This window comes from Mus caroli, unplaced genomic scaffold, assembly GCF_978045245.1.
Source record: "Mus caroli unplaced genomic scaffold, Mus_caroli_1 scaffold_10, whole genome shotgun sequence".
NCBI classification, from domain to species: Eukaryota; Metazoa; Chordata; class Mammalia; order Rodentia; family Muridae; genus Mus; species Mus caroli.
This window is the reverse complement of record NW_028227265.1, coordinates 4,429,386-4,456,658: the sequence shown is the minus strand read 5'-3', so window position 1 is coordinate 4,456,658 and position 27,273 is coordinate 4,429,386. Positions and strand designations below refer to the sequence as shown.

The 27,273-nt window shown below is 47.1% G+C and overlaps 2 protein-coding genes across 3 annotated transcripts in view; one reads left to right on the top strand and one right to left on the bottom strand.

Moving 5' to 3' along the window:
* Positions 1–1,837: 1,837 nt before the first annotated feature.
* Fsaf1 (40S small subunit processome assembly factor 1) lies at positions 1,838–20,281 on the bottom strand. The gene is made up of 7 exons (XM_021169386.2): positions 20,080–20,281; positions 18,081–18,406; positions 6,547–6,603; positions 5,858–5,953; positions 5,667–5,753; positions 4,786–4,844; positions 1,838–4,305 (listed from the first exon to the last, which is right to left on the bottom strand). Exons 1-7 carry the CDS (start codon positions 20,165–20,167, stop codon positions 4,173–4,175), a joined length of 846 nt encoding a protein of 281 aa, XP_021025045.1. The 5' UTR covers positions 20,168–20,281; the 3' UTR covers positions 1,838–4,172.
* Positions 20,244–27,273, top strand: part of Gnpat (glyceronephosphate O-acyltransferase) — a 28,307-nt gene continuing 21,277 nt past the window's right edge. For both annotated transcript variants that reach the window (XM_021169385.3, XM_021169384.2), the window contains exon 1: positions 20,244–20,504. In XM_021169385.3, the coding sequence (XP_021025044.1) occupies positions 20,430–20,504 (75 nt within the window). In that variant the 5' untranslated portion in view covers positions 20,244–20,429. The remainder of the gene's footprint in view (positions 20,505–27,273) is intronic.

Below are 27,273 nucleotides of genomic sequence, written 5' to 3'. Positions count from 1 at the left end.
ATCACAGACTCATTTTTGCAGAAGGCAAGCAGACTGGGGATATGTAAGAGTCCAGATCGGGTTAAGCCAGGTGCAGTGGCTCACACTTGTAATCTCAGCACTAGGGAGGCTGACGCAGGAGCAAGCTCAAGACTGTTCTATATGGTGACACCCAGCCTTGGAAACAAGAGATAAATCCATGGGTTTCTGACCTGGACTCCAGGACAGCTCCGAGCAAGCATCCCAAACTGAGCATCAGGAATAACATATACCCCTTGGCAGTGTGGCCCAGAGCTTCACTTCTGTCCTTCCTTGAGCTATGATACTTTAAATTTTTACTTTTTTGAGACAAGGTCTCACTGTGTAGCCCTTGATGATCTGGAATCCACTGTGTACACTTGACTGGCTTTGAGCTCATGGCGATCTGCCTGCCTTGGCCTCCTGAGTGCTGGGATTAAAGGCCTGTACCACCTTTAAGTAGCTCTTCTCTGTCCAAGCTACATGCTAATTAAAAAAAATTTCCCTTTATCTCTAAGGGCTGAGATTTAATCATCGAGGAAAGCTGGACCCCCTCAACAAATTCAGTCTTTCAGCACTGCCGTGTCTTACTTACGTATGTCCACGTACTCACAGGGACTACTAGCTTTGGACACAGGGACACCGCCACATGCCTTCTGACTACTAAGAGGTGACCAGAAGAGGCTGAGGTAATAGCTCAGACAATGTGCGTGCGGTGCAAGAATAAGAACCACAGCTCTGCCGGGCGTGGTGGCGCACGCCTTTAATCCCAGCACTCGGGAGGCAGAGGCAGTCGGATTTCTGAGTTTGAGGCCAGCCTGGTCTACAGAGTGAGTTTCAGGACAGCCAGGGCTATACAGAGAAACCCTGTCTCGAAAAACCAGAAAAAAACAAAACAAACAAGCAAACAAACAAACAAAAACAAAAACCACAGTTCTAGTCCTTAAAACTCCCATTTAAAACCACGATGGGGCAGCTGCTTGGGGTTCTTCACTGTTTAGCTTGCCCCTTTGGGTTCTAACTCAAGAAATGTGATGCCAGTCAAAATCTTAAGCATGCTAAAACCCTCTGGGCTTTCTCACCCTCTGAAGGACCCACTACCCTGCCCCACGGGGCTGCCTGCTTTCTGGGACCCTAACTCAAAAGACATGGCTCTCTCTCCCCCTCTGATCCATAGCCCTGCTCCCAGCAGCAGCCAAGATTCTCAGTCTAGCTGCCCTACTGGTTTTCCTCTTAAACTCGTAATAAAGTGATCTTCCAGGAAGAGGAAGGGAAGCCAGTGGCCAGAGCTTGAATGCCGGTGCTGGAGAGCCACAGGTAGGTCCCTGGGCCTCTCACTAGCTTGCCGGCCTATTCTACTCCCTTAGCTCCAGGTCACCGAGAGACAGTCTCAAAATGCAAGGTGGCGAACGGGGGAGAACTCAGAGGTGAAAGCGCACTAGAGGCCGAGTTCCATTCTTGGCACCCACATAGCGGCTCACAACCATCTGTGTTCCATCACCCTCTTCTGCCCTCCCTGGACACCAGGCACTCAGGTGGTACACAGACATGTGGCAGGTAGGAACAGCTATACACAAATTTAAAACCAAACGGCAAGGTAGATAGCACCTAAGGGATGGCAGCTGAGGCTATCCTCTAGTCTCCTCCACACACGTGCACACAAACCTGAACACATATATGCACACGCACATACGTGAACATGCAATGGTGGTCATGAGCTGGTATAGGGCAGGATACAAGAGGAGTACTGTGGAGGGGTTTGTTATTCAAGGCTGTGGTGGACACAAAAACTTGCTTAGTGTTTTACTGCTGTCAACAGACACCATGACCAAGGCAACTCTTAAATGGACAATATTTAATTGGGTCTGGCTTATAGGTTCAGTCCATTATCATCAAGGTGAAGTTATGGCAGCATCCAGGCAGGCATGGTGCAGGAAGAGCTGAGTCCTACATCTTCATTTGAAGGCTGCCAACAGAGTACTCGCTTCCAGGCAGCTAGGATGAGAGTCTTATAGCCCACACACACCCAGTCCAACAGAGCCACACCTTCTAACAGTGCCACTCCCTGGGCCCAGCACATACAAACCATAACAGGGTGGATTATGGGGTTGGATAGTGGGATACGAGAGGGGTGTGGATTCCAGAAAAGACCTGAGCTGAGGAGACAGGTGGATTATGCAGAGAGGGAGGGAGAAGTCACAGCAGTTAAGGGGGCAGGCACAGGACTCCCACCAAGCACTGGGGCCAGGTGGCGTTAGGGCGGTGTCAGCTTCCCACCAATCTGAGGATTCAGTATCAGGGCTTCTTCGCTTCCTTGATCCAAGTCAGTGCTGGCTAAGACAGTATTAGCCGATGGCACCTGAGCTCTTCCTGGGGGCTCAGTCAGGACTCATGTTGCAGTCCTTTCCTGGCCACAGGGAGTTTCCTGTGCAGGCCACTTCCCTCCTAGCAAGCCCTGCTTGCGTCATGTGTCCTCCACAACTGCATGGGCCCGAGGCGACTGAAGCCAGGTCCTGTACCATGGCTAGAGCAAGAACTCAGGCATGACCCTGTTTCCCTAAGGATGGCTTTCCCATAGAGCAGTGGTTCTCAACCTTCCTAATGCTGTGACCCTTTAATACAGTTCCTCATGGCGTGCTGATCCCAGCCATAAAATTATTTCATTGTTATTTCATAACTGTAACTTTCCCATTGTTATAAACTGTGGTGTAAATATCTGGTAAGTGCCACCCACGGGCAGAGAACCAATGCTGTAGTTAATTTGCTGGAGGCCTCATCAGGATCTTCATCCAGAGCCGACTTTAGCTTGATCCCCTGTACTCAGAGCACAGAGCTGTTTTTTGTCCTCTGAAATGTTTTTAGAATACTTAGTGGTCGGTATACTGAGCTTCAGGTATTTACACAGTAGACTTCTCTGCCTTCCTTAAGGACTGAGCATAAACATTTACACAATACATCAAAAGGCAGAAACCAAAGCCAGTTATTTAGACTGGGACTCTGGTCCAAGCTGGCAGTCCTTAGCTGTCTAAGCCCTGATGGTTCCTGGCGGTGGTTACTCCTCGCTCCCCAGGTTCCCCTTGGGAAGATGGGATCAGCTGATGCAGTGACCTTCCATAGCTCCTGTCGCGCCCTGAGATTTCTCCCCCCAGTGCTGTCCTGTTAAGACCTTCTAAGTTGGGCTGGTGTGTGTGTGTGTGTGTGTGTGTGTGTGAGAGAGTGTGTGGTGAGCAAGTGAAAGTGCTTGCTGCCAAGCCAGACACTCAAATCCAATTCCTGGGACCCACACGCTGGGAGAACCAGACCCTGTGACTTCCACACAAACACTGTGGCACATGTGCCCTTACTTACAAATAAATAAACCTAAAAAAAATCATTTAAAATTATCTAGCACATTGGATTCCATCTTGTGAGGTGTTTCGCAATGCTCTCAGAGAATCCTTACATCCTAACAGCTGGCCACAGCCTGAAGGTTCTCAGGCCTGTCTACACTGCTTGCCAGACAAGGAACTCCCAGGGTGGGAAATGCCAGCATTGCCCCTGTCACTGGACACTTTCCTTCAATGCGCCTCAGTCTCTGAGGAGATGCTGACTTCGAGGCAGGGGTAACATCACTATAAAAGGGCCTTGTGAGGTTACAGTTCCAAGTAGGTGTGGGGAGCCAGTTAGAATTGCCTGTGTGCTACTTAACAGTCAGAAACTCATACTATAGAGGTGTATTTTTAGAAATCCTTACAAAGTGGATTTACACTCGTGGCAGGCTGACAACAGAACCGCTTTCCCACAGAACCAGTGGATAACAAGTGCGCTCAGTGTCTTCACGAATCCAAAAGGCACTTCAGTGTCATTCACAGACACTTAGAGACAATAACATTATGAAACAGTGGACTGTGACCAATGTGCTGACACCAGCAACCTGCAACAGGAGGGGAGCCCGCACAGCCCAGCACTCAGCAGGGCCACTGCCTGCTGTATGCACAGGTAGCCATGTGTGTGCATCCCCCTCTGCAGCACGGGGGAGGGGAGCCCAGCGCTCAGCAGGGCCACCGCCAGCCTCCAAACTCACTGTTCAAATGACAAAGACCCTGTGGAACAAGAAAGGGCAGGCACAGGGTTCACGGGTCCTGTGTCCCACGCACTGCCACTGTTCCTGCTCCTCTCTGGAGCTGACAAGGACTTCATTTAGCTACCCTGGAAGAGTTGATTTTCTTGATATCAGTGGGGCTTAGAATCAATGTTCCATTTCTGAATTTTCCAACTTGTCCAACTTGTCCACTTGACAAGATGCTGGGAGCCGACTTCTTGGATCTCCTGCATTGAAAGGGAGAGAAAGGTGCCAAGCGATTAGGCAAGGAGCAGGACCAGAGCCTGGAGCTTCCCCGCCTTGTGTGGGCCCCGCCACAGCTGCACAGGTCTCTTGCAGGCTCTTCCTCCCCTTGTATGAGCCCCACCACAGCCACACGGGTCTCTTGCTTCAGGAATGTGTGGAACACTATATCCAGGGTGACCCTTCCTCTGCACTCCGATCCTGACAGATGTCACTGCACTGAAATGGCCCCCGGCTCACCCCGCAGTGTTCTCCAAGCTCCTCTTGACAGGACTCCCCAGCACCCAACAGCAATCTGTTCTCACAGGTGGGGCCTCCCTCACTGCCCCTTGGGGACAAGGCTTCCTTGGGGTGACCACACCCGCTGGGCTGGGGGCTCTGGTGCTGCCCACACTCAAGGAACCGTGAGGGAACCAAGCACAAGGTGTGGCCAGTGACCACCCAGACACGGTGCCACTACTCACCTGTCCTCCTGCCCTCTCCCTTTCTTCTTCTTTTTCTTGAAAATGTCTGTCTCCCGGGCCTACAATTCAGGATAGTATGTCAGCAATGGATAGTGACTATTCAAAATCAGAGCAATGGGCTTGTGACAAAAAGTCATATGAGTGCCATGTATTTAAAACATTTCCAAGTTGGTATATTAAACATAAACCAGGGGCTGGAGAGATGGCTTACCAGTTAAGTACACTGGCTGCTCTTCTAGAGGTCCTGAATTCAATTCCCAGCACCCACACTGTGGCTCACAACCATCTGTAACTGTATTCCCATGGGATCTGTGTTCTTTTTTTTTTTTTTTTGTCTGATACCCTCTTCTGTCATGCAGGCTTATATGCAAATACAACACTCATATACATAAAATACATACATTAAAAAAAAGTCTCACCCTGAACCTTGTGACAGGGTTTGGTGGTACATACATGTGAACTCTACTCAGAAGGCAGAGGTACAAGACTGACAATTTTAAGCCAGCCAGGGCTACACAGACTCTTTTACAAAACCCAAGGACTTGGTTGTAGCATCCCTCACTGCCATGACCCCTAGACGACAGGGCTTCCTTAGGGCAGCCATAGCTCGGCGAGACACTGTGGCGATGCCAATGACTCACTGCCCCAAGATTGACAGACACTGTGGCGATGCCAATGACCTGAAGGCCAGCTTTGCCTTACCCATGACTGGGCCGGATGCCTCAGCAGGCCGGATGCCTCAGCAAGCTGGATGCAGCTTGCTGAGATAATGGGGGTGGGGAGGGCACCTATGGGGCAATGCTGGTATCCTGACTGCTCAGCAAGCTGTGAGGGAGTGCCAGCAAGCAGCCCCTGAGCTGAGGCAGCCAGGCCACACCTACCGCTCTCTTTTCTTCTTCCACTGCGATCTTCTTCTCTTTGATTTGTTTCTGCAAAACCTTGTAGTTCACATAAGTGTTCTTGGGAGGCTGAGAGGAAGGAATAAAGACACCATCAGTGTCTACTCTGCAATAAGGAGAGAGCAGTCCCAGCCCCACCCCTGCCTCGTCACAGCAGCAGCCCCCCTACTCACCTTAGCCCCCAGCATGATAGCCCGCTCTCGCTCCAGGACTCTTTCTTTTCCTTTGCCATAGCCCGTGATCCCAAAGCGGTGTACTTCCAGACGAGCCTGTGGATCACAGTGGTCAGACCCAGACTGTCAGTCAGCCCCGCAGCCTCTCAGCCACTCGGGCCCACAGAAACACAGCCAGGCTCTTGAACTGCCGCCGCTCAGTGCTGCCTCCTTGTTCCCTCTCACAGCTGAAGAAATGGACTATCTCTGCATGAGCTATGACAGAGCAAGGAGGCAGGCGGCATCCTGTACTCTGACCGGATGCTCCTGGATGCTCTCCACCAGCCCAGTGCCAGAGGGGCAGCCACTTGGAAGAAAGCACCTCTCTAAACGTGCTGCCCACAGCAGTTCCGACTCTCAGTGGCTGACACCCTCCTGCCCTTTTCTCAGACATCTTGATAACCTGGGGCACCGTGGACACATGTTCCCGCCTTTCTAACTTAACACTGTGTTACCGAATTGCACTGAATGACCCTGGAGCTGGGAAGTGAATAGCAGTCAGTCACATGAGCACTGCAAGACCAGGTTTGCCATTTCCCTAGCCTGGGGACAAGACTCTGCAGAAGGCTAGTGTTGCATTAAAGCTGTCAGCTCATAATGAACTCTAATGAAAGCCTTAAGAGGAACTAAATGCTACCTCAAATGCTTACCTTCTCTAGGTTAAACTCCTGAATATCCACCTCTTTTTCAAGGACCTTTGTTTTATTCTGCAAAGAAAACAAATTCATATTAGAAACTACCAATTACCCAGGAACAGGAGCACACGCCTGTAATCCCAGGAACAGGAGCACACGCCTGCAATCCCAGGAACAGGAGCACACGCCTGCAATCCCAGGAACAGGAGCACACGCCTGCAATCCCAGGAACAGGAGCACACGCCTGCAATCCCAGGAACAGGAGCACACGCCTGCAATCCCAGGAACAGGAGCACACGCCTGTAATCCCAGGAGAAAAGAGGCAGGGAACTGGCTTCTCCTTTGAGGCCAGTCTGGGCCACACCATGAAACTCTGTCTCAAAATAAACAACCCAACACCTATATGTGTATGTGTATGAAATAAAAAATAGAAAAAAAAATGCCCACCTCTCAAAAAACAAAACAGAAAATATTAAGTATTGGAGAAGATGCTGAGAAACTGAAGCACTTATACTATAGGCACAAGTGCTAAAAGGGCAGCCGCCATGAGCAAAGAGTGTCACCTCCTCAGAACAGCAAGGACAAAAAGTATGCACACAACTGAGCTGTTCACTCCACCAGGGGCTTGCACAGTTATCTGTACAGCTATGTTCACAACAGCTACGAGGGCAACCCAGATGTGCGCTGACCGATGAACAGGTTAAAATGTGGTTTACACCCAGCTTTAAGAGGGGAATCCCTGGGTTAAGGTGTAGTTCAGTGGCAGAGTGCTAACCTCATAAACATGAGGTCAGCACTAAATAAGGTGCTGACACACAATAAAGAAAACAGCAGACAGAACATGACATATACCGGGTCAGGAAGAACCCAAGGGCACTGGGAAAGAGACCAGTCACAGAGGGCAAGTAGTAGCCCCATCCACAGGGGAGTTGGCATTTAGGAGAAAGCACAAGACTCTCCAGATGTGTGAGACCAAGGAGACAACTGCTAAAGACAAAAACATTTGCCCAACAATAGCCACCATCTAGTCCCAGGGCCCATCTGCCAGAGCAGCAAGAGCTGCAAACTCCACGCAGCCTCTAGGAAAGATGTTGGCCCCTGTGGTGGACAATGGGGCCAGCCAAAGGGGCTGTCCTGCTTTCTCAGGGCACAGTCCCTGCCCTGCATAGGCAGGATATCCAATGACAATGCAAACCCCATGTTCCTTGCTTTCTTCTCCACATGGGAGCTGAGCTCCTGGCTCAATGAACCTGTCTGTGGCCCGCTGACTTGCCCCAGATCATTTTCTTCTGTGTGGCTTTGACTTTAAAAAGACAAAATTGCCAGCTGTAACTGCAAGCCTTTAATCCCAGCACTTGGGAGGCAGAGGCAGGAGGATCTCTGGGAGTTTAAGACTAGTTGGTCTATACAATGAGTTCTAAGATAGTCAGAGGTACATAGTGAGACTGCCTTGGAAACAACACAAAGCAAAACAACCCTCCAGTCCCCAAGAAAAAAGTATCAGTGGAGTAAAGAGCTGACTGGGCTTTGAGTAACGTACTTCCCACAGAGCCCAGTGACCTGGGTTTATTCCCCAGAGTCTGACACTGTGAAAGGGGAGAGCTGTCTCCTGAGTTGCCCTCTGACCTCCATATATGAGCACTGTAGTACCCACTACCACCTGCACAAATAAATAATACGTAATAAGAATCAGGATAAGACTTGCTCACATTGGCCAGTGCATCAATCAGGTGACTTCCTAAAATCTGACCCCAAGGAAGCTCAGAAGGAAGCGGGTGCATCGGATAAGCACTCTGCTGTCAGGACCTTTTAGCAATGACCTAGGGAGGTGTCTTCAGGTCTTGTGATGCCCCCGACTCCTCTCACTGGTCTTATCAAAGGCCAAAGAACCCATATAGCCTGTATTCCAACTCCCAAGTAGCAACCAAGTACACAGCCTGGAAGCCAGGGATCCTGGGGTCACATCTACAATCCTTTCTCTAAATAGCCAGGGTCAGGTTCTGCATACAGTGCTGTACACTGAGAAGCACAGGCCCCATGAGCACACACCTCCATGACTGCAGGGGCACATGCAGAGGGACATGCCTGGTGTGTGAAAGGGGGGCAGGGGGATTCAGTGAGGCAAGAGGGGTCTGGATGGGAGCAAGCACGGGCACGTGGGGAGCAATGCCAATAGCAGGGCAGCCCCTAGAGCAGAGTCTGGGAAAGCGCACACAACATGCCCCGCTTTGCCCGTTTCATCTAGGCCATCAAGGGGCCTCTAATTCCTAGGGGAGTAACGGGGGAAACCAAGCAGCTTGAGAGGAGTGTGGGGGACAACCTGGGGACAACCCCATGGACTCTGCCCTCCCTCTCAGGAAGCTGCACTCCCATTAAAGGACAGCTTTTTTCATTTTTCCTTAAGCTCCAGTCCAGGCCACTGACTGCTGAGTGGAACCCATCACTCACTTTGTGGGTTATATTCATTTGCCACCCAGGATCAGCATCCTAAAAACATGAATCACACCAACTCCTGCCTGGTCTTTGCTACTTTGTGGGTTCTTCTTTTTCCTACCCTTAACACCCTGGTTTTACCCTCTAACTCCTCTAAGAGATTGGAGAGAAAGAAATATAAAGGAGGGAGAGAGGGAGAGAGAGCGCGCAAAAGTGCTCTGAATCTAATTTATTTCCCAACTGTTCTTCCCAGTTTCCAGCCCAGGCCCTTCAAACTTTTCTCCCAACCATTCCTCCCTCAGTTCCCCAACAGTCCCTTCTCCCAGTTTTCCCAATACCAACAGCTCCAAACTATAACGTCTGTTGTAGCTCAGCTCAGCTTTCCTGGCTGAACCGTCTCCTAACAATATTTTCTGCACAGACTGCCTTCTCCTCTCACTTGGCTAATTCAACCCCCTTTCGAAACCTCGGCTCGCTTTTTTGAGGCAACCAACACTGTAGGTCATAGGGTCAAGCAGTTCTAAGAGCTAAGAACTCTTAAAGAGCCAGTTGGCTAGCAACTGGGGAACCTTAAAAAGCCCAGGCACACCAGATAAATCCCACTACACTCCCCATTTGCTGTGGCTTCTAAGTCTGCAGCCTTGAAGCTGCCCCGGGTGTCCCGGTAGCCCTGTTACTACCGTTGTCAGATTGCTACTCCATTCTTTCCAGGGTTCACAGATGTCTGCTGGGATCTTTCTGGTCTCTCAGGAGCATATTTACAACTGAGATAGAACCTAACAGCAACGCTTCTCTTCTTCCCTGTAATGTGAACCTTTTATATTTCCTCGATAAAGTTGCTTAATCTCTACCCCAGCTCTGTGCTTGTAGCCCCGACATGGGCATGCAGGATTCAGTATTTAACATGGTCTGTTTTACAAGTCCTGTTCAAAGGCCCACTGTCGCTCTGCACTGTGGATGGCTCAGTGTCACATGAGAACAAAGTCCTCCTCATAGGCCGGTTAGCGCTTAGGTGCTGTTTCTTGTCCAGGCTTTTGGGTTGGCAGAGGTCAGTGGCTGGTCCAATGTTTTCAGAAGACCTCTCCTGCTCAACTCTGAGCTTTATTAGTTTTGGTGGTATCCACACCTTTTCATTCCCCATGGAAATACAAACAAATCCACATGCCCAACACAAAACATTTGCCGACTTTCATTCTGATGTCAACACATCCTTATAGTAGACAAACTGATTTGATTCCAGTTTTTCTTTTACTCAGTGTCTCTCAGATGCTGCCGTTCCTTTCTTGTTAATGTTTAGAGAACTGAAAGTTAACAGAGCACTCCTGGTCTATTCTGGGGAAGGGGAGGTCTTTACTCTTTACTGAAAGTTAACATGGCACTATTAGTCTACCCTGGGGTCTTGACTCTTTATAGCTCACACCATCCTTCTTTAAAACCTATTCGGCCAACCCTTTAAAACCTTTTGGGTTTTTTCCAAAAGTAGCCAAATGAGGTCAGAAAAAGCAGGCTCTCTTGCTCTTATGATTAAGTCAGAAACCCTTTCTATATATCTTTAATTTTTTACTTTGTTTGTATGCTAATAAGATTCATTTTAAAATACTATCTTTCCTTTGCATAATGAGCCCAGTAGAAGAATGACTTGAAGGCAAAATAACCAAAATACAGTCTCCAATTTGGTTTCTATGCGATCCACACATGAATCCTGAAGTCTCTTTTCTACTGAAGTTGACTCTTTCTCTGCTTCCTTTGTTAGCTGTCTTGGACTGTCTAAGTCTGAATCTCCTTGTAATGTTTGAAACAAATTATTTAGCTCTTGAGTAATTAATCCAATGGTGGGCTGTAGCCAATTAACATCTCCCATTCTGTACCTTCTGTGGTTAAATTTTTTGTTAGACTTATTTTATAACCTAGATAGTGGATAGATCTCCTTTCTGTACTTTTTCAAAAGCAATCTGCAAACCCCAACAAGGCAAAATTCTTTGTTTTACCAAACATTTTCTCTCAAGCATCAGAACCAGCCAACAAAATATCATGTATGTAATGGTAAATGATGGTTTGAGGAAATTGCCTACAAATGATTCCTGGTGGTTGTTGCACAAAATATTGACTATTTAACATTCCTCGTGGAAGAAGTGTCCACTGATCCCCTTTACAGCTTGAACATTATTATATGTAGGCACTGTGAAGGCAATTTCTTCCTTATCCTGCTCTTGCAAAGGAATAGTAAAAAAGTAGTTTTTTAAATCAATTTTCATAGGCCATGTCATAGGTAATAGAGAAAGTAAAGGAATTCCAGGTTGCAATGGACTCATTGGTTGGAATACTCTATTCACAGCTCTCAAATCTGCTAACATTCTCCATTTCCTCAATTTATTTTTTCATAACAAATACAGAGGAATGCCACGGGCTGGTAAACTCTCCCATGTGCTCAGCCTCCAGCTGCACTTTGTACCAATTGCTCAAGTGCTGTAATCTCTCCTTTCCTCAGAGACACGTTCTGCCCACGCAGGCTCGTTAGTTTTAAATTGTATTTATCTGTGTTACTTCACGTATACGAATGCTCCGTCTCTGTGCACACTGGAAGATGGAATCAGATCCCATTACAGATGGTTGTGAGCTATCATGTGGTTGCTGGGAATTGAACTTAGGGCCTCCGGGAGAGCAGTCAAGTGCTATTAACCGCTGAGCCATTTCACCAACCCATTAGTCAACCATTTTAAGGATAAGGCTACTGGTATAATTTCAGCAATATCAGGCCCCCTTATAAATTTGAAAACTCAGTCCCTGTTGTGTCCTGTTTCTTGACCACCTGCACACTTTGTGTTTGTTCTGGGTGATATTTTTCAATACTGTTCCCAGAGCATCTTCCATTTCAACCCTTGTTTTAGGCTTTGTCACTGGTATTGAGGGCATGTTAATCTGAGTTCCCCACTGCTGTAATAAGTCTCATTTCCCATAAGTTAATGGCTATGTCAACCACATGAGGCCTCAATGTTCTCTCCTGGCCCCACATACTTGGCTCATCACAAACTTTGTTTTACTTGAGATAACTTTTTCAATTCCTAGAAACTGGGTATAAACTATGTGAAGTGGCCATTCTGAATTAATTCCAAGGTTTTTGTGAAATGATAATATAATACAGCTCATACCCACCCAACTTTCTATTTCAACGTTATTCACTTGCAATTTTAATTTTGGCCTTCCTATCATTAACAATTTTTCACCAAAATACACATTTTCCTGTATTTCCAAACCGTCTCGATCTTACCTCTGAGCAGCTTTGCCCTGATATAGGGAGACTAACAGCTGAGCAGCCCTACCACCTGTGTTAGCTAGCATCTCTCTTTTTACATAAGCCATTACTTCAATTTCTCCTTTGAAATCTTCATCTATAATTCCTGGATGCACAATGAATCCTTGTGAAGTTAAACTCTTCCTTCCCAAGATCATCCTTACTGTCCCTGAGGGCAAAGGACCATAAACTCCAGTGGCTATTTTATAACTCTGAATTTTTGGGGAGAGTGTTAAGATGTTTATTCTTGGCCAAGTCTAGAGCAGTGCTGTCTGCATCAGCATGCATTAGATCTGCAATACTTGGCTGAGGTGTTTTTCTTGGCTTGTACATTTTACTGTAGGACCTTGAGCTAGCCAACCCCTCCTCCCCCATTTTGTCCATTTTTCCCCCCAACAGCAATTAATTGCCTTGGCTATCTCTTATGGATTAACTGGTTCAATGGCAGCCCTTGCTACACCATCTGCACACCCCTGGAAGCCTAGGACTTCTTTTTGGTTTATATCTAGAAAAACTATTGCCCTTAGAGATGCCTTGTTCACAATTTTGTTGCAAATGATTCTATTTCCCACAACTAAAGCTCTGTACACTTTGAGATCTGAGACCTTTACCAGCTTGTTCATGATTTTGTTGTAAATGAATATATATCCCATAGTTAAAATACTGGATTTTGAGATCATGAACCTTTAGCTACAGCTTGCCCAGTCATGGTGGCATTATACACACTAGAATCAAGAGTGGTGGTCTCCTGGATCCACTCTTCCATAGGTGCTGCCCTCACCTTTAATGGCCCAACAATCTTTGTGAATTCTATATTTGCATTTTCCAATCCCAAGGCCTCAACCAGCACTTGTTTCACATCAGGGTCTGATATGGCTTTGTTCACAGCTGAAAGTAATCTTTGTTTAAAAAAAAAATCATTGAAGGCTTCCCTGAGCCTTGTATAATTTTTGTAAATGATATAGACTTCTTTCCTGGGTCCTCAACTTTGTCTTAAGCTTTTAAAGCTACTAAACGGCACTGTCCTATGACTGCGTATTCAAATCGAACCTGTTCTTGTATATCACCGGAGCAGTGTTCACCGATCAACTCGTCCCTCCCTCACTACAATGTGCTGTGCCCAATTCCTAGCATCTTCTTGTTGGGAGCCATCTAGAAGCTAAAACCTAGCAGGTGATTTTCCTGAGATGGTTCTGCCATGGACTGTAAAGCTGTGACTTTCACTTCTTTAGGCAAGGCCGAGAAGATTACATGTTAGGAAAGATTCCTGCTTAATAGTAATATGCTTTTCCTATATATATAACTTAAGTCACAAAAATTATGGTTTTTAACTTTCACTGAACCTGTTGAAGTAGTGACAGATAGTGAATGTTTAGCCAGGTAGTTACTCCTAGTGGATATGTAGGTACACAGTCTCTGTTGTAAACTTCTTACTCAATGTATGATTTCAATTTATGTTTGAACTTCTAGTGAACTTTTGTATTAAAAAAGGGGGGGGGGAATGCTTGGATAAACCATGTGATCTATTCTCCTTAAAAAGGTACAAAAGGAAGCCGGGCGTTGTGGCGCACGCCTTTAATTCCAACACTCTGGAGACAGAGGCAGGCAGATTTCTGAGTTTGAGGCCAGCCTGGTCTACAAAGTGAGTTCCAGGACAACCAGGTCTATACAGACAAACCCTGTCTCGAAAAAACCAAAAACCAAAAAAAAACAAAAAACAAAAGGTACAAAAGATTACATTGGCGGCCGCAGCATTGGCAGTAGGGCACTGAGAAGAAGAACATTCTACTGTTACATTAGAACAGGAGGAGAAAGCAAGATTAGAAGAAGAGAGCTGAGAGAACTTTTTAGAGAGAATTTTTGTAGAAACTTTTTGGAGAACTGAACTTAGAAATAAAGGCTAAAATCACTTTTCAAAGTGTCCCTTTTCTTCCTGTAGCTTCAACTAGCAGGCTATAAGTTAGAGCCATGCAGTTCCTGCAGACCGAACAAAGGCTACTTTACTTAATCCCCCACTGTTTTACTCTGAGGTACTAAACACCAGAGACTGAAGTTTTCTGGCCTTAGAGGAACTCAAACAGGTCAGCTACCAGAGCAAAGTGACTTAGACTTAAGATAGGTAAGTTTTATTATTAAACAGCAACCCCAAATATCTCTCAAGACCAAGTCTTACTCCCAACTACGCTCTTCCCCCTCAGCTACCTTCAAGAGAGAACCAGAAAGAAGGAGTGTCCGAGTTGGTGCCCCTGGCAACTTCTCTCCACCATGACAACTGCAACTGAGGACCAGCCTCTAGCACAGTTGTTACCAGTCTCCTCTGTCTTGTGGAATAATTCTATTTTGGGCAGCCCAATTATTTAGACTTTCTTTCCCAAAAGGGGGGGGGTGCACCCCATAAGACGTCATTGCCTCTTTAAGAAGTTTTCGGTCCCTCATTTCTGCAGGCCACCATCCTACTTCACCTTAACCTGTGGGTTATCTCCATTAGCGGGCATAGGCTGTGCAACTACGAGAAATGCTGTTGGTGAGTTTGTGAACCACGACTACCTGTTGTCTAACACTGTCCCCTGAAAAGGGCTATCTCATCTGACCACCCTCCTGCTTTTCCATCTCTGTGACTTGACTGCCCTTTGACACAGTTCCTTTTCTCTTTCTTTCCAGAAGAAACCCCATCTCTCTGGTTCAGTCACTGGAATGAACCCATTTGTTCTCCTATTTCTTGCCATTTTTTTCTTCCATTTTTTGATTCCCAAGCTTCTCCATTTCCATCCCTAATTTTTCCAGTTGCTCAACCTTTTAAAAAATGAAATAGCCCACAAATTCGGGAAAACAAAACACTGCTGCTGAAAACCACAGGGGTATATCCCAACAGCAGCCTCAGCAAACACCAAGCATCCATCCCTCCTTGACCTCCCTTTGCTCTAAGGAACCTGAAATCAAACCCCATTCTGCACAGCTCTACACCGAGCTCACTTGTAGCTGCTCTTTGCTACTTTGTGGGTTCTTTTCTTTTTCCCCCAAGCTTTTATTCCCCCAATCCCCAGCCCATTTCACCTAACATTAGAAAGGGGGATAGAGGATAGAGGAAGAGGGAGACAGAGAGAAAGAGAGAGAGACACCAGACTTATTTTTTTTCCCTATCTGTGCCTCCCAGTTTCCAGCCCAGCCCCTTCAAACATTTCTTCCAACCGTTCCTCCCTCAGTTTCCCAATAGTCTGCCGAAACAGCCCCCTTTCCCAGTTTCACCAACACTAACAGCTCCAGCTAAAATAATGATTATTAGCCTATCTATCTGCTTAGCTTAGCTTCTCCTGGCTCAACTGTCTTTAACAATCTTCCACACCAATCTTTGGGCCACCCCATTTTAAACCAGAACGCTGAACACTGGTTACAGTTCATTTGTCATCCAGGGTCAGTATCCTGAAAACGTGAATCAAATCACCTCCTGCCCCTGCTGGAATTCTGTCATAGTTTTCCACATGTTGGATTTGTACTGTGCTGTGCTTTGCTTTGGTTTGAAGGACCTCATCACGCAGTTAAGGCTGGCCTGGAATTCTTTTGATTTTGTTTGTAACCCTGGCTATTCTAGGCCTTGCTATGTAAGTAAGGCTGAATTCACTTCACGATGATCCTTCTGAGTTCAGGGAAGAGGGTGTAAGCTATCACACCTGGCTGTCTTCATGGACTTTATAAAGTACAAAGTCCCATGGCTGCCTCTAAGACCTGGGAAGGGAGGGCTTCCCAGCTTCTGTATGTCATCTCAGGTCACTGTCCCTCTGTCCTACTCCTGCTGGCCTTCCAGTTCTTTGAATCAGTCAGGCAGGCAACAGGGTTGGCAAGGCTGTTTCTTCACCTGCTTATGTGGCCCGCCTCTCCCCCTAAGCACCTTCAATACTGAGCATTACCTGCCTGGGCCTCACTTCCCTGACCTCAATACCCAGAGCAGGCTCTGCCTGTTCCCCTCAGCATCCTACCTGTTTTGTCTTTGTTCACAACTCTTTACCTTAATAACCACAGGAGACAGGATAGCATCCACACACTCCACTGCTGGTCTCTAGGGACAGTAGCAGGCACACAATCACTTGTGGGATAAGGGATTGCACATCTGAGTTTCCTGTGCAATGACTTCTGAAGTCACCATACCACAAGTAGGGAAGCCTGGGATGAGCATTGGAGGCTAAGACATGCAGAGCAGAGCAGCACTGAGATGGTGCCATGCACCCAAATAAGTCTCTTAGTCCTGTAAGGACGAACGGCACCGCTCATCATGGAATTCATGACTTCCGTCTAAGTTCTGGGGGGAATGGTCAGACAGCTGGACTACTGTCCAAAATGTACCATTGGCTCTTTGTTCTTCAAGTTCTCTAATTCCAGGACCGTGTAATGGAGTTCATTATCAGTCATCGTCTCTGCCACCATCAGCCAGGGGGTGCATAGAGCCTCCCTGGACAGAGGCAGGAAAGCTTCTCTAGTCCTAGAATCCTGGAAGGGAACACAGCCCCTGCCATGCCATGCTTGGGGTGGGATTTCTGGCCTCTACAACTGTAAGACTGGTGGTGATTCTCTGTTGCTTTGGAGCACTATGTGGTAATCTAACAGCTGCCTTAAGACAATGAGACAAATCCCCTTTTCTTTTCTTTTTATTTTCTCTTCTCCTCTCCCCTCCCCTCCCCTCCCCCTCCCCCTCCCTCTCTTTCTAAGGTTTTTTCGAGACAGGGTTTCTCTGTGTAGCCCTGGCTGTCCTGGAACTCACTCTGTAGACCAGGCTGGCCTCAAACTCAGAAATCACCATACCACAAGTAGGGTGGCTTGTGGTATGGTGATTTCTGAGTTTCCCAGGCTTCCCTACTTGTGGTATGGTGACTTCTGCCTCCCAAGTGCTAGGATTAAAGGCCTGCACCACCACCTCCCAGCTCTTTTTTTTTTTTTTTTCCTTCTTTTGATAAATAAAGGTTTATGGGACATGAAGGTTAAAGAATGGCTAAATCTCTGGATTTTTAGCAATGGATTTAAAATTTCCATTAGTATATTCTTGTTGCAAGGAAATGGGAGGCAGAGAAGCCCATTTGTGGGAGTAACCACCTCATCCTAACAAACTGAATTTGAGGTAAGATGTACAAGTTATCAGAAGGAGAGAGCTGCACAGGAAGTCAGATTGTGAGTTCATGGAGCAAGGGCTGGTGTACATTTTGGTCAGCACTGGTTCTGTCCTAGAATAGCTGTGACAATGCTATGTCCTAAAATAGCTGCTGGCACACAGCAGGAGTGGCAGAGAGAACTGGTTTTCTTCTGAGCACTGATAACCAAAGGCTTATTAGGTAGGAGGGTAGCTAAGCAGGCCTGGCTTTATCAAAGCCTGAAGCCTTTCCTTTTGGGGAGGTCAGGGTTTCACTAAGTAGACCAGGCTGGCCCTGAATTCATAGAGACCCATCTGCTTCTGTCTCCTCCCAAGTGCTGGGACCAGAACTGTAGTCATCTGCCTGGCAAGCCCTGCAACTGTTAAGACAGCCTTGGCTCCTTGATTTGCAGATGGCTATCTCCCAAGTCCTGAGCAATCAATACTAAGCTGATGAGAGTGTTTCCATATACCTATGGCCTGGAGGTATTAACATCATAAATTTATCTACTGAGCACAAACACTAACGAGATTTATAGTGCCCACTTTCCTCTGGGGAAGATTCGGGTTTGGCAACCTTAGTCAGTTGGCCCACATGATGGGAAAGAACCAGATGCTCAGTCCTGAAGGAAGCCCTGGGGCCCCAGGTTCAGTCTAAGGCCACTGAAGCACCCTTACCACACAGGCATAAGCCAGCTGATCCATTACCTTTGCCGGCTCATCTTCATCTGACTTTAGTTTTCTCTTCTTACTTTTGCTTTGAAACTCTACCACTTCCACTAGCTTGCTGCCGTTCTTTGGGGGAGAGAGGGAGACTGCAGTAGTGACAGGGACTTCTGAAGGGGCAGCGGGAGCAGACTGCAGTTCTTCTCTGAGCTTCTGGAAAAAGCTGGAAGCACTCTTCTTGTGGCCTGGTACAGGAGATCCAGGCAGGGGAAGCGGCTCTGCTGCCACATCTTCTATCGTCTCCGAGTCTCTCTTCTTTGCTTTCTTCTTTCTGATCCTTTTCTGCTCTGTTTCACTTTCCGTCTCTCCTGTTCGTTTCAACATTAAAAAAAAAAAAAAAATTAAAAATCATCTTAGTTTTAATTAATGCCAATACTGAAGGAATGCCACTTTGCATGGGGCCCAGACACAGGCATCCATTCATGTACACAAAGAAACGAAGTGCTTAGGGCCAGATCTCATGACTTCATGATCTCCAGGACCCACACGGTGGAAGGAGAGAACTCACTCCTGTAGGAGGTGTTTTCTCACTGCACATGGTGGGGTTGACACACACCCACACATACATAAATAAATAAAGTAACCGGAAAACACAAACACATGCAACACTTTTAGAAATCAAAATCCTGCCTTCCTTCCCAGATAGCTGTATACACCTCTGACCCTTAGTAATACAATTACGCTAGCCCTCACACCCGGTGCTGTCAACGTCATAGTTCCCAGGACCCTATTAAAAGCATCGGCCTCTATACTAGCATGTCTTTTTATCACACTGCAGGGTTACAGGTACACGTCCGGGTTCTTCCTATTTTCCTTCGGTTTTGGATTTAAAGGGAATCCAGCTAAACTTTAATTGCTTTAATTTGAATACTTTTACTTTCTACTCTATTTCTCAGCTTCAGTTTGTTTCTTCTGCTCAGACTCTCAACAGTGACCTGAAATTGTAACCAGGAGTCTAAGCCTCAGTACTGACTCAGTATGGGCACAGGAGCGTTCTGAATACTAGCTGTGTACTTGTGGCCAATGTAACTCTGCCAGAATAGATATAAAAATGAATAGGTAGAGTCCAGGTAGCTGGAAGTAACTACCGTAATGGATCCCTGCATGTGTGACTATCAACTGTATCTAGGATTTTAAAAATTAGTCTTAAAACTTGTAAAAGTCAGCCGGGCGGTGGTGGTGGTGCACGACTTTAATCCCAGAACTTGGGAGGCAGAGGCAGGCGGATTTCTGAGTACGAGGCCAGCCTGGTCTACAGAGTGAGTTCCAGGACAGCTAGGGCTATACAGAGAAACCCTGTCTCGGGAAAAAACAAAACAAAACTTGTGAAAGTCGGAGGCCAAGTGTTGTCTGTCCTCCACTCCGTGGACACAGAGAACCTAACACGGCACAGAATGTGACATCAGGCCCTAGACCTTGAGACTCGAGCTCTTAAGGAGGACCTTTATGAAGATGTGTGTGTGTATATATATATATACACACACTATATCTATCTATCTATCTATGTGTGTATACATACACACACACACACACACATACATATATGGGTTGCTCTGACAGTTAATGAGGGAAACACACAAAATGCATGTACATGTACACCTGGTACGTTCTTCCAAGTTCTAAGCTTGCTTTTGTTTTTTAATCGTGTAAGTGAGCTTGGAATTTTGAGCAACAGCTCCATAATAAACACAATACAGCGTTTGTTACGTGTCTGGTTCTAAAAGTCAGGCAATCAACGTGAGCTCTTCTGCCTGCCAGTGCCTGTCCTTCTGCGAGTGGCCTGCCTTTAGTAACCAGCTCTGATTTTATTTTCCTGCACAGTGAGAAGGAGAGCAAAAGGTCGGCCAACAAGTTGGGGAGAAGGTCCTGGAGAGGGTAGAGCCTGCCGGCACGGCTCCAAGAAATCACGTGGGCCGTGGTCCTATCACCTCGGGATGCGTTTCACTGCCTTTGGCCATCTCCTCCCAGGAGCTACGCTCACCCAGGTCGTAGAGGGTCCGTAGCACGGCGTCCAGGAGCGCCTCCGACTCAGGAGGCTCAACGGAGTCCGAATCGTGCTCCGCCGCCATGGGAATCAGCACGGACGCCCCAGATCCGGCCCACTGCCCACCACTTCCGCTTCCGGCGCGGCTTCTGCGCGTGCGTCACGGCCCCTGCGCGGCCTCGGGCCTGGTTAAGATGGCGGTGCCCGGGGTCCCGTGCAGTGGCTGTACGGAGTGCCACTGTCCTGGGCGAACGGGAGCCGCCCCGTGCGAAAGAACCGCCCCCAGCGGCTGCACCAGAGCCGCGTAGCAGACCAGCCCAGGCCCCGCCCGGGACGGCAGCCGCGCCATGGACGTTCCTAGCTCCTCCAGCTCCCGATTCTCGGTCGGCTCTGCCAGCCCTAGCAGTGTGCTCCTCTATGCGGTAGGCGCCTGGTGGACCAAGGCCCAGGGCGACGTCCCGGGAAGGACAATCCCTCCCCGATCCCTATGTCCCCAGCCCATGACCCTTGCTTGTCTCAAAGAGCGGGTCCTAACCCAGGAATGAACAGGGGTTGGGTACATGGTTTGGTATCCACGGCAACCATGTGTCTGCGCCTCGGTTAACGCGTCTGCTTTTACGAGTTTGTATCGATGGCGGTCCCTCTGTCCCTTCTCCCCGTCAGGCCGGGAACCCCCGCACACTACATGAGGGGAGCACAGTATTAGAGGCTCCCGAGTTCTGCCTGTTGAGTAGTAACCTTAAGTCCTGACCTAGCCCGAGAAGACTTTTGGGTCTCCACCTCCCGCCTTCCCCCCAGCCCCCTACCTTAAGTATTCCTGAGAGAGAAAAATATTCGGCTACAATATGCGCGTAGAGTTTTTTTTTTTAAACTCTAAATTTAGGAAGACTTGGAACCTCAGGAAATTACTGTCTTCTATTCGTTATGTTTGCACAAGTTTCTGAATAGGATCCCCATTGCCACTGGTTTCTGTCCAACTTGCCGTCTACACTCCCCCCTCCCGCCCCCCACTTCCTTCCTCTTCTGGTTTTAACTGGTGGTTTGCCCGGTTTGGTTTCCAACAGAGTGTTGGTCACTTACAATATTCACGAGCAGTTATCAAGGTGTGCTTTCACTCCGTGGGTTTGCACGATTACGGGTGGGGTGGGGTGAGAATTTGCCTATCTTTATGTGTATGAGTGTACCTGCATGTGTGTATGTGCACCACGTGGTGTGTGGTGCATCAGAGGCCAGCTCTGGGAATTGAATTACAAATTGTGAGCTGCCTCAATGTGGGTGCTGTAAGGAATGACCCTTAACCCTTACGGCATCTCTCCATCCTCAGGGGAGATTTTAAAAAAATCTTAATTACTTTTGAAGCAAGATCTTCTTGGTTTGTTCTCTGGCTTGGCACTAGCTGTGAAGCTCCAGGCTTTCTGGATCTTGCATTCCTCATGCCCTCACCTCCAGAAAGCCAGGATTATAGTCTACACCACCACTCTTGACAAATAGTGCCTTTCGAAGGGTATTTCCATGCTATGCCGGTTAACACCATTTTCTCTTCTCTTCTCTTCTTGTTTTTTTTTTTTTTTTTTTTTTAAAGATTTATTTATTTATTATATGTAAGTACACTGTAGCTGACTTCAGACACTCCAGAAGAGGGCGCCAGATCTCGTTATGGATGGTTGTGAGCCACCATGTGGTTGCTGGGATTTGAACTCTGGACCTTCGGAAGAGCAGTCGGGTGCTCTTACCCACTGAGCCATCTCACCAGTCCCCTCTTCTCTTCTTTTCTTTTCTTTCTTTCTGTGTAGCCCTGGCTGTCCTGAAACTCACTCTGTAGACCAGACTGGCCTGGAACTCGGAAATCGCCTGCCTCTGCCTCTGCCTCTGCCTCCCAAGTATGGGCATTAAAGGCATGCACTACTACTGCCCGGCTTTTGGTTTGGTTTGGTTTGGTTTGGTTTAACACCATTTTCTGATTTGAGTCCAGTGTAGCGTTAGCTTGTGTAGAAAGGTCAAAGAGGAAAAACCACAAGAGAGCAAATTAAACAACCCCCAAAGAGAGTATCCCTACCTTGAGATTAGCACAACAACATTTGGAATGTGGGCAAACTTCTTTTTTTTTTTTTTTTTTTAAGATTTATTTATTTATTATATGTAAGTACACTGTAGCTGTCTTCAGACACTCCAGGAGAGGGCACCAGATCTCGTTACGGATGGTTGTGAGCCACCATGTGGTTGCTGGGATTTGAACTCTGGACCTTCGGAAGAGCAGTCGGGTGCTCTTACCCACTGAGCCATCTCACCAGCCCCGAGGGCAAACTTCTTAAGTTCCATAAAAAATTTAGATTTATGATTAATCTGAACTGTAGCCTTAAAGCCTATGGCCGGAACCTCTCTCATTGACTTCACCACTCAGTCCTTCACCATCTTTAGCTTGTTATTCTAAAGCAGGCACATTGGAGAAGAAGAGTGTTCTGATAGCTCTAACTCAAGCTTCGTGGCCTTTAAATGGGTTTGTGCGTTGATTGGAACTTTCCTTGTATGTGTTTATAAAAGGAGTTGGTTTTTTTTTTTTTTTTTTTAAAGATTTATTTATTTATTATATGTAAGTACACTGTAGCTGTCCTCAGACACTCCAGAAGAGGGTGCCAGATCTCGTTACGGATGGTTGTGAGCCACCATGTGGTTGCTGGGATTTGAACTCTGGACCTTCGGAAGAGCAGTTGGGTGCTCTTACCCACTGAGCCATCTCACCAGCCCGGTTTTTTTTTTTTTTTATGATGAAATTGTTATCAGCTTTCTGTGTGAATATGTAAGGTGACTGGTCATGAACATTTCCACTTTGGAGGCTGGACAGCAGCTTTTTTTTTTCCCCTGAGACAGAGCTGAGGGTGCCTGGAACGTGCTCTGTACACCAGTTTGGCCTCAGACTCTGCTAAGAGATCTGCCTGCCTCTGAGGGCTGGGATTAAAGGTGTGTGCCACCATGTGGTGGTACACTCATGGCTCAGCAGCCCTTTACAGTGGGCCTGGCTAATGTTTGTGACTGCTCAGCTGGTGACCATGGTAGGTGACTTCAGGCTGCCTAACTTCCTCCACCACACTCTGTCTGTCTGTCTGTGCAATCTGTAGTTCTTCAGTGACCTTAAGGTATTGCTAATGTTGCAAACATGAGGAGTACCTGCAGTCTCCCAGGTTTTAATCTCAGTTCCTCTAAGCGCACAGGAAATAGTAAATGTCAGCACAAAGTCAAGTCAAGTGGGGTAAATCAGGGCAGTGATTAAAGCATGCACTAAATGTTGTTGGTGTCGAGGGAAGAGACATCTGGTTGGTTTGGGCACTGGGGAAGGCTCCTAAAAGATGACACCAAATCTGAGTTTCTGGGAGGTGAGGACTGCTGCAGTGTTAGGTAAGAAAATCACAGCCTTGTGTGCCGGGAAACTGATTAGAGAGTGATGAAGAAGGCAGGAGACAAAATCAAGAACATAAGCAAAAGGTATTGTCTAAAAGAATTTCATGCTGGCGGTGTTGCACGCCAGTAGGCTGAAGGAGGCAGAGGCAGGAGGATCATGAGTTTGAGGCCAGCCTGGGCTACACATTTTGGGGATAGAGAGATGACTCAGCAGTTAAGAGCATTGACCGCTCTTCCAGAGGACCTGAGTTCAGTTCCCAGCAACCATATGGCGGCTCACAACCATCTACAATGGGATCCCATACCCTCTTCTGGTATATTTGAAGACAACTACAGTTCTCAGATACATAAAATGAATAAGTCTTATTTCACATACCATGGGTATTCATGGATTTTATAGAGGACTAATTTTCTCTGCGTTTATGGTCTAGAAAGTCTAAGAAAACTACTGGGTTTCTGGCGCGATTGTCTGCATTAGTGAGATCTTTCACGCTAAAGAAACTCAGGGTGGGGAGGATGTGATCCATAGGCATAGGGGTCAGTCAGGACGAGCGTCTGGCCTAGGGCACAGAGTCTGGGAAGCACAAAGCATGAGGATTTTATGCACAGATATTTGGGGCAGAAGGCCTTGGCACGGGGAACCAGTCGTATCTAGGACCTAAGGAAAGTGGGGGCAGTCTGAAGTCTGGGTTCCTGTGGTTTGGCAACTGGGCAGATGCTGATCTCTCAATGATAGGAAATACAGGGGAGGAGCAGGTCTAGTCAGGTAGAAAAACAGTTTCGGTCTAGGATGTAAAATTGTCAGCTGTGGATTATCATGATCCGGATCAGTTACATCCTAAATGTCTGGGAGGCATCCAAGTAGAGTTAGGTATGTGGTACCCAAGCAAAAGAGGAGAGTGTGACTGAGAATGTGGATTCGCCAAGTCCTTGGCAGGTAGGATGCATCTGAAGCTAGCTAGGTGTGCACTCTTCCAAAGAGACTGTGTATGTGTAAACATGTGCGTGTGCGTCCATATCTGTGCCCTAAATGCACAATCCAGATCCATGGTCCCATGTTAAGACCGCCCAGTGAACGGCCCAGGCTCTTGTATATTCCATCTCAGACTGACCTGGCCTGGCAAGGGGTCCTGCTCTGATTCACTGTTCAGTCTTGCTTTATGTGTTTCACTACCATGGCTTTATATCTCACAGGAAGGAAGTGTGCTATCTCTTCAGAATGTTCATGGCCACCTCTGTGTGGCAGGACTTTGCATTGCTAACTCTTTTTTAATATCAAGGACCCAACGCAAACATTGCCTGAACCACTCAGTATGAAGTACTTCCTCATTAACAGCCTGCTTTATCTCCTCGAGTTCATTCTGTGGTGGATCACAGCAGTCATTGTACTGGCTGGCCAAGGCTGATGGTTAAAGGTTCATGGCATTTGTAAGTCTATTGGTAAGACAGCCATTAATAAAAACCAAAGTTTAAGTTACTTAAAATTACACTTACACATTTTCTACAAAATAAAGATAAGTATTACCAAGCACCATTTCCTAAGTATTTACTGAACACCACTGTTATCTCTTTTTGAGAGGTTGTTCTCTTAGAGAAAGGTTGTACTCCTCTATCATCTGGTCCTGCTGTGCATCTTGGCCAGTGCTGGAGAAGTATGAGCTGCCCTTGATGGGAGTACATTTGTCACAGAGTGCCAAAGCCTGGGCCCCACTGCAGGTCACTGACCAGCACACTGCCTCAGTGGAGTCCCTCCCAGCTGAGCTTGTCTGTCTTTGCTGAAGGGCATGTTTCTCTCTGTGCAGTGTCTGCTTGCCCTATTTTTGCTGCATTCCCAACTTATAGCAAAGGGCCTGGTGCAGAGAGCTCTGAGGGGCCACTTGTTGAAGGCAAGCAGTGGGGAGGGAGGCTCTGGGAGGGCACAAGGGACAACCTGAGGTGGGGAACACGCTTCAGCCAGACCTTCCTACTGGATTATCATTTGTACTGTGTTCTTGGTAAGTAGCCATTCAAATGTGTTTGCTTGCTGGCAGTAATTACGGCTCCTGCATGCTATAATCCTTTGCATAGGAGGGGCAGGTGGTAGGTGTCATGCTGACTTGAGTGCATAAAAAGATGTGCCTTGATATTACAGACTAGGGAACAAGGGGGTACGGGCAGAGGGATGGGAGAGTTGTCATACCTCCTTGTCAAGCCTGCCATCCATCCATCTATCAGTCATCATCTGCCTGCTCCCCTGGATTTGGGTTCATAGTTGTCCTGGATTCCACCCTCAACAAGTTTCCCAATAATGATGACATTGTCCTTTTACCTCCTAAGGTCAAGAGTAGGAAAGGAAGTTTCTAAGCTCTTCCTTGCCCTTACATTATGTAATAGTAGTTTCTTGAGTCCCAAGTTTGAGCGCTGTTACTTTATTAAGGAGAACTGTAAAGTTTAAGAAGGCTTTCGAGTCTAACAAGCAAAAAGCATGTGTTATGTTAGGATGGCTGCTGTGTCTTAAGAGACGGGGAGGGGTGGGGGGTGGCAGGCATAGCAGGCCCTACCCTGACTCTGAAAATGACCTTGGCCTTATTCTAAGTAGATGGAACTCATGTAAGTATTTTAAAAAGCAAAGAACAACCTGTGTTTTGAGTATGTGATGGCAGGCAGGAGGATGAACTAGGGCACCATTTAGGCAAGGATGTCCTTGTGTTTGTTGTGCAGGCTGTTGGGTAGCCTCACTGAGAGTGGGGCCTGTGGATGTTGAATAGATGCTCTACAGTCTCTAAGGCCACAGTAAGGAGGTTGGGAGGAATGATGCCTAAGGTGTAGGTGAGATGACAGTTGATAGCTAAGATTTCAAGAGAATAATCAGGTTGTAGAACCAAGCCAAACAGTGGGCAGGCTTTGGAGAAGTGTGGTGGGAGAAGCACCAGCCGTGGGGTTGGAAGTACGTGACCATTCTCAGCTGTGGCGGGGCAGGGGAGTGACCCAGGGGCGTGCGTTTGTCTAGCCTGCATGCAGTAGCACCACAAAACCAACCAAACCAAATGCCCAGCGTTTGTGGAAGGCCAAGAGGTGAGGACTGGAGGAGGTGAGCCAGTATAGTTTGTTTTTTGTTTTGGGTTTTTTTTTTGGGGGGGGGGGTTGGAGGGAACGTCTCAGTTTAAACGTCAGTGAATTGGAGGAAGGTGGTAGACTTGTTATTGCTGTTGATGAGAGAGCACTGAATTCAATACCAAAGTCAGGACATTTCAGAACCATTGGATGAGGGGAAAGAAGACTAGCAGATGCTGGCCCAGCCAAAGCAGGCTCACACTGAATCCTCTGTGGTTGTCTTTAAAAACAGTTGTGCCTTTTCATATAATTCCAAGTAGTGGAATACAACCCGAGTGTGCCACAGTGAGATTAATAAAATTAAAACAGAGGAAGACAAAATAATGGAAGAAGTGTAAATGACAAAAATCAGGTTGACAGCCTCAGTGTGCATCTGGTGGAGAGACAGGTCTCCGTGCTTAGGAACAAGCATTCCTTAGAGTAGTCTTCACTTTAGGGCATTACACATAAAATTAGATTTTTTTTGTTTTTGGTTTTTTGTTTGTACTTTGCCTGCATTTTCTGAATTTTTAAGCGAGCTCAAAGTCACTTTGGTAATTGAAAAAAAATGAAGATGTTATGAAACATGGTAATAATGTAACAAGTTGTTTTAGAACAGTATTTACTCTAAAGGGATAGGGAGAAACAGGAGAGAGAAATTACACATGGCATGACCCGTGTTTTTAATAAGACACACGTGTTTCGGTAGTGCTGTGGGTACCT

What these genes read in the sequence shown, in the direction of transcription:
- Fsaf1 (XM_021169386.2), bottom strand. Translation starts at nt 20,167, where the DNA reads ATGGCGGCGGAGCACGATTCGGACTCCGTTGAGCCTCCTGAGTCGGAG. An exon ending in AGGAGTTTAACCTAGAGAAG is followed by an intron (nt 5,954 to 6,546) that starts GTAAGCATTTGA and finishes TGTGATCCACAG; the next exon opens with GCTCGTCTGGAAGTACACCG. An exon ending in TGGAAGAAGAAAAGAGAGCG is followed by an intron (nt 4,845 to 5,666) that starts GTAGGTGTGGCC and finishes CCTGAATTGTAG; the next exon opens with GCCCGGGAGACAGACATTTT.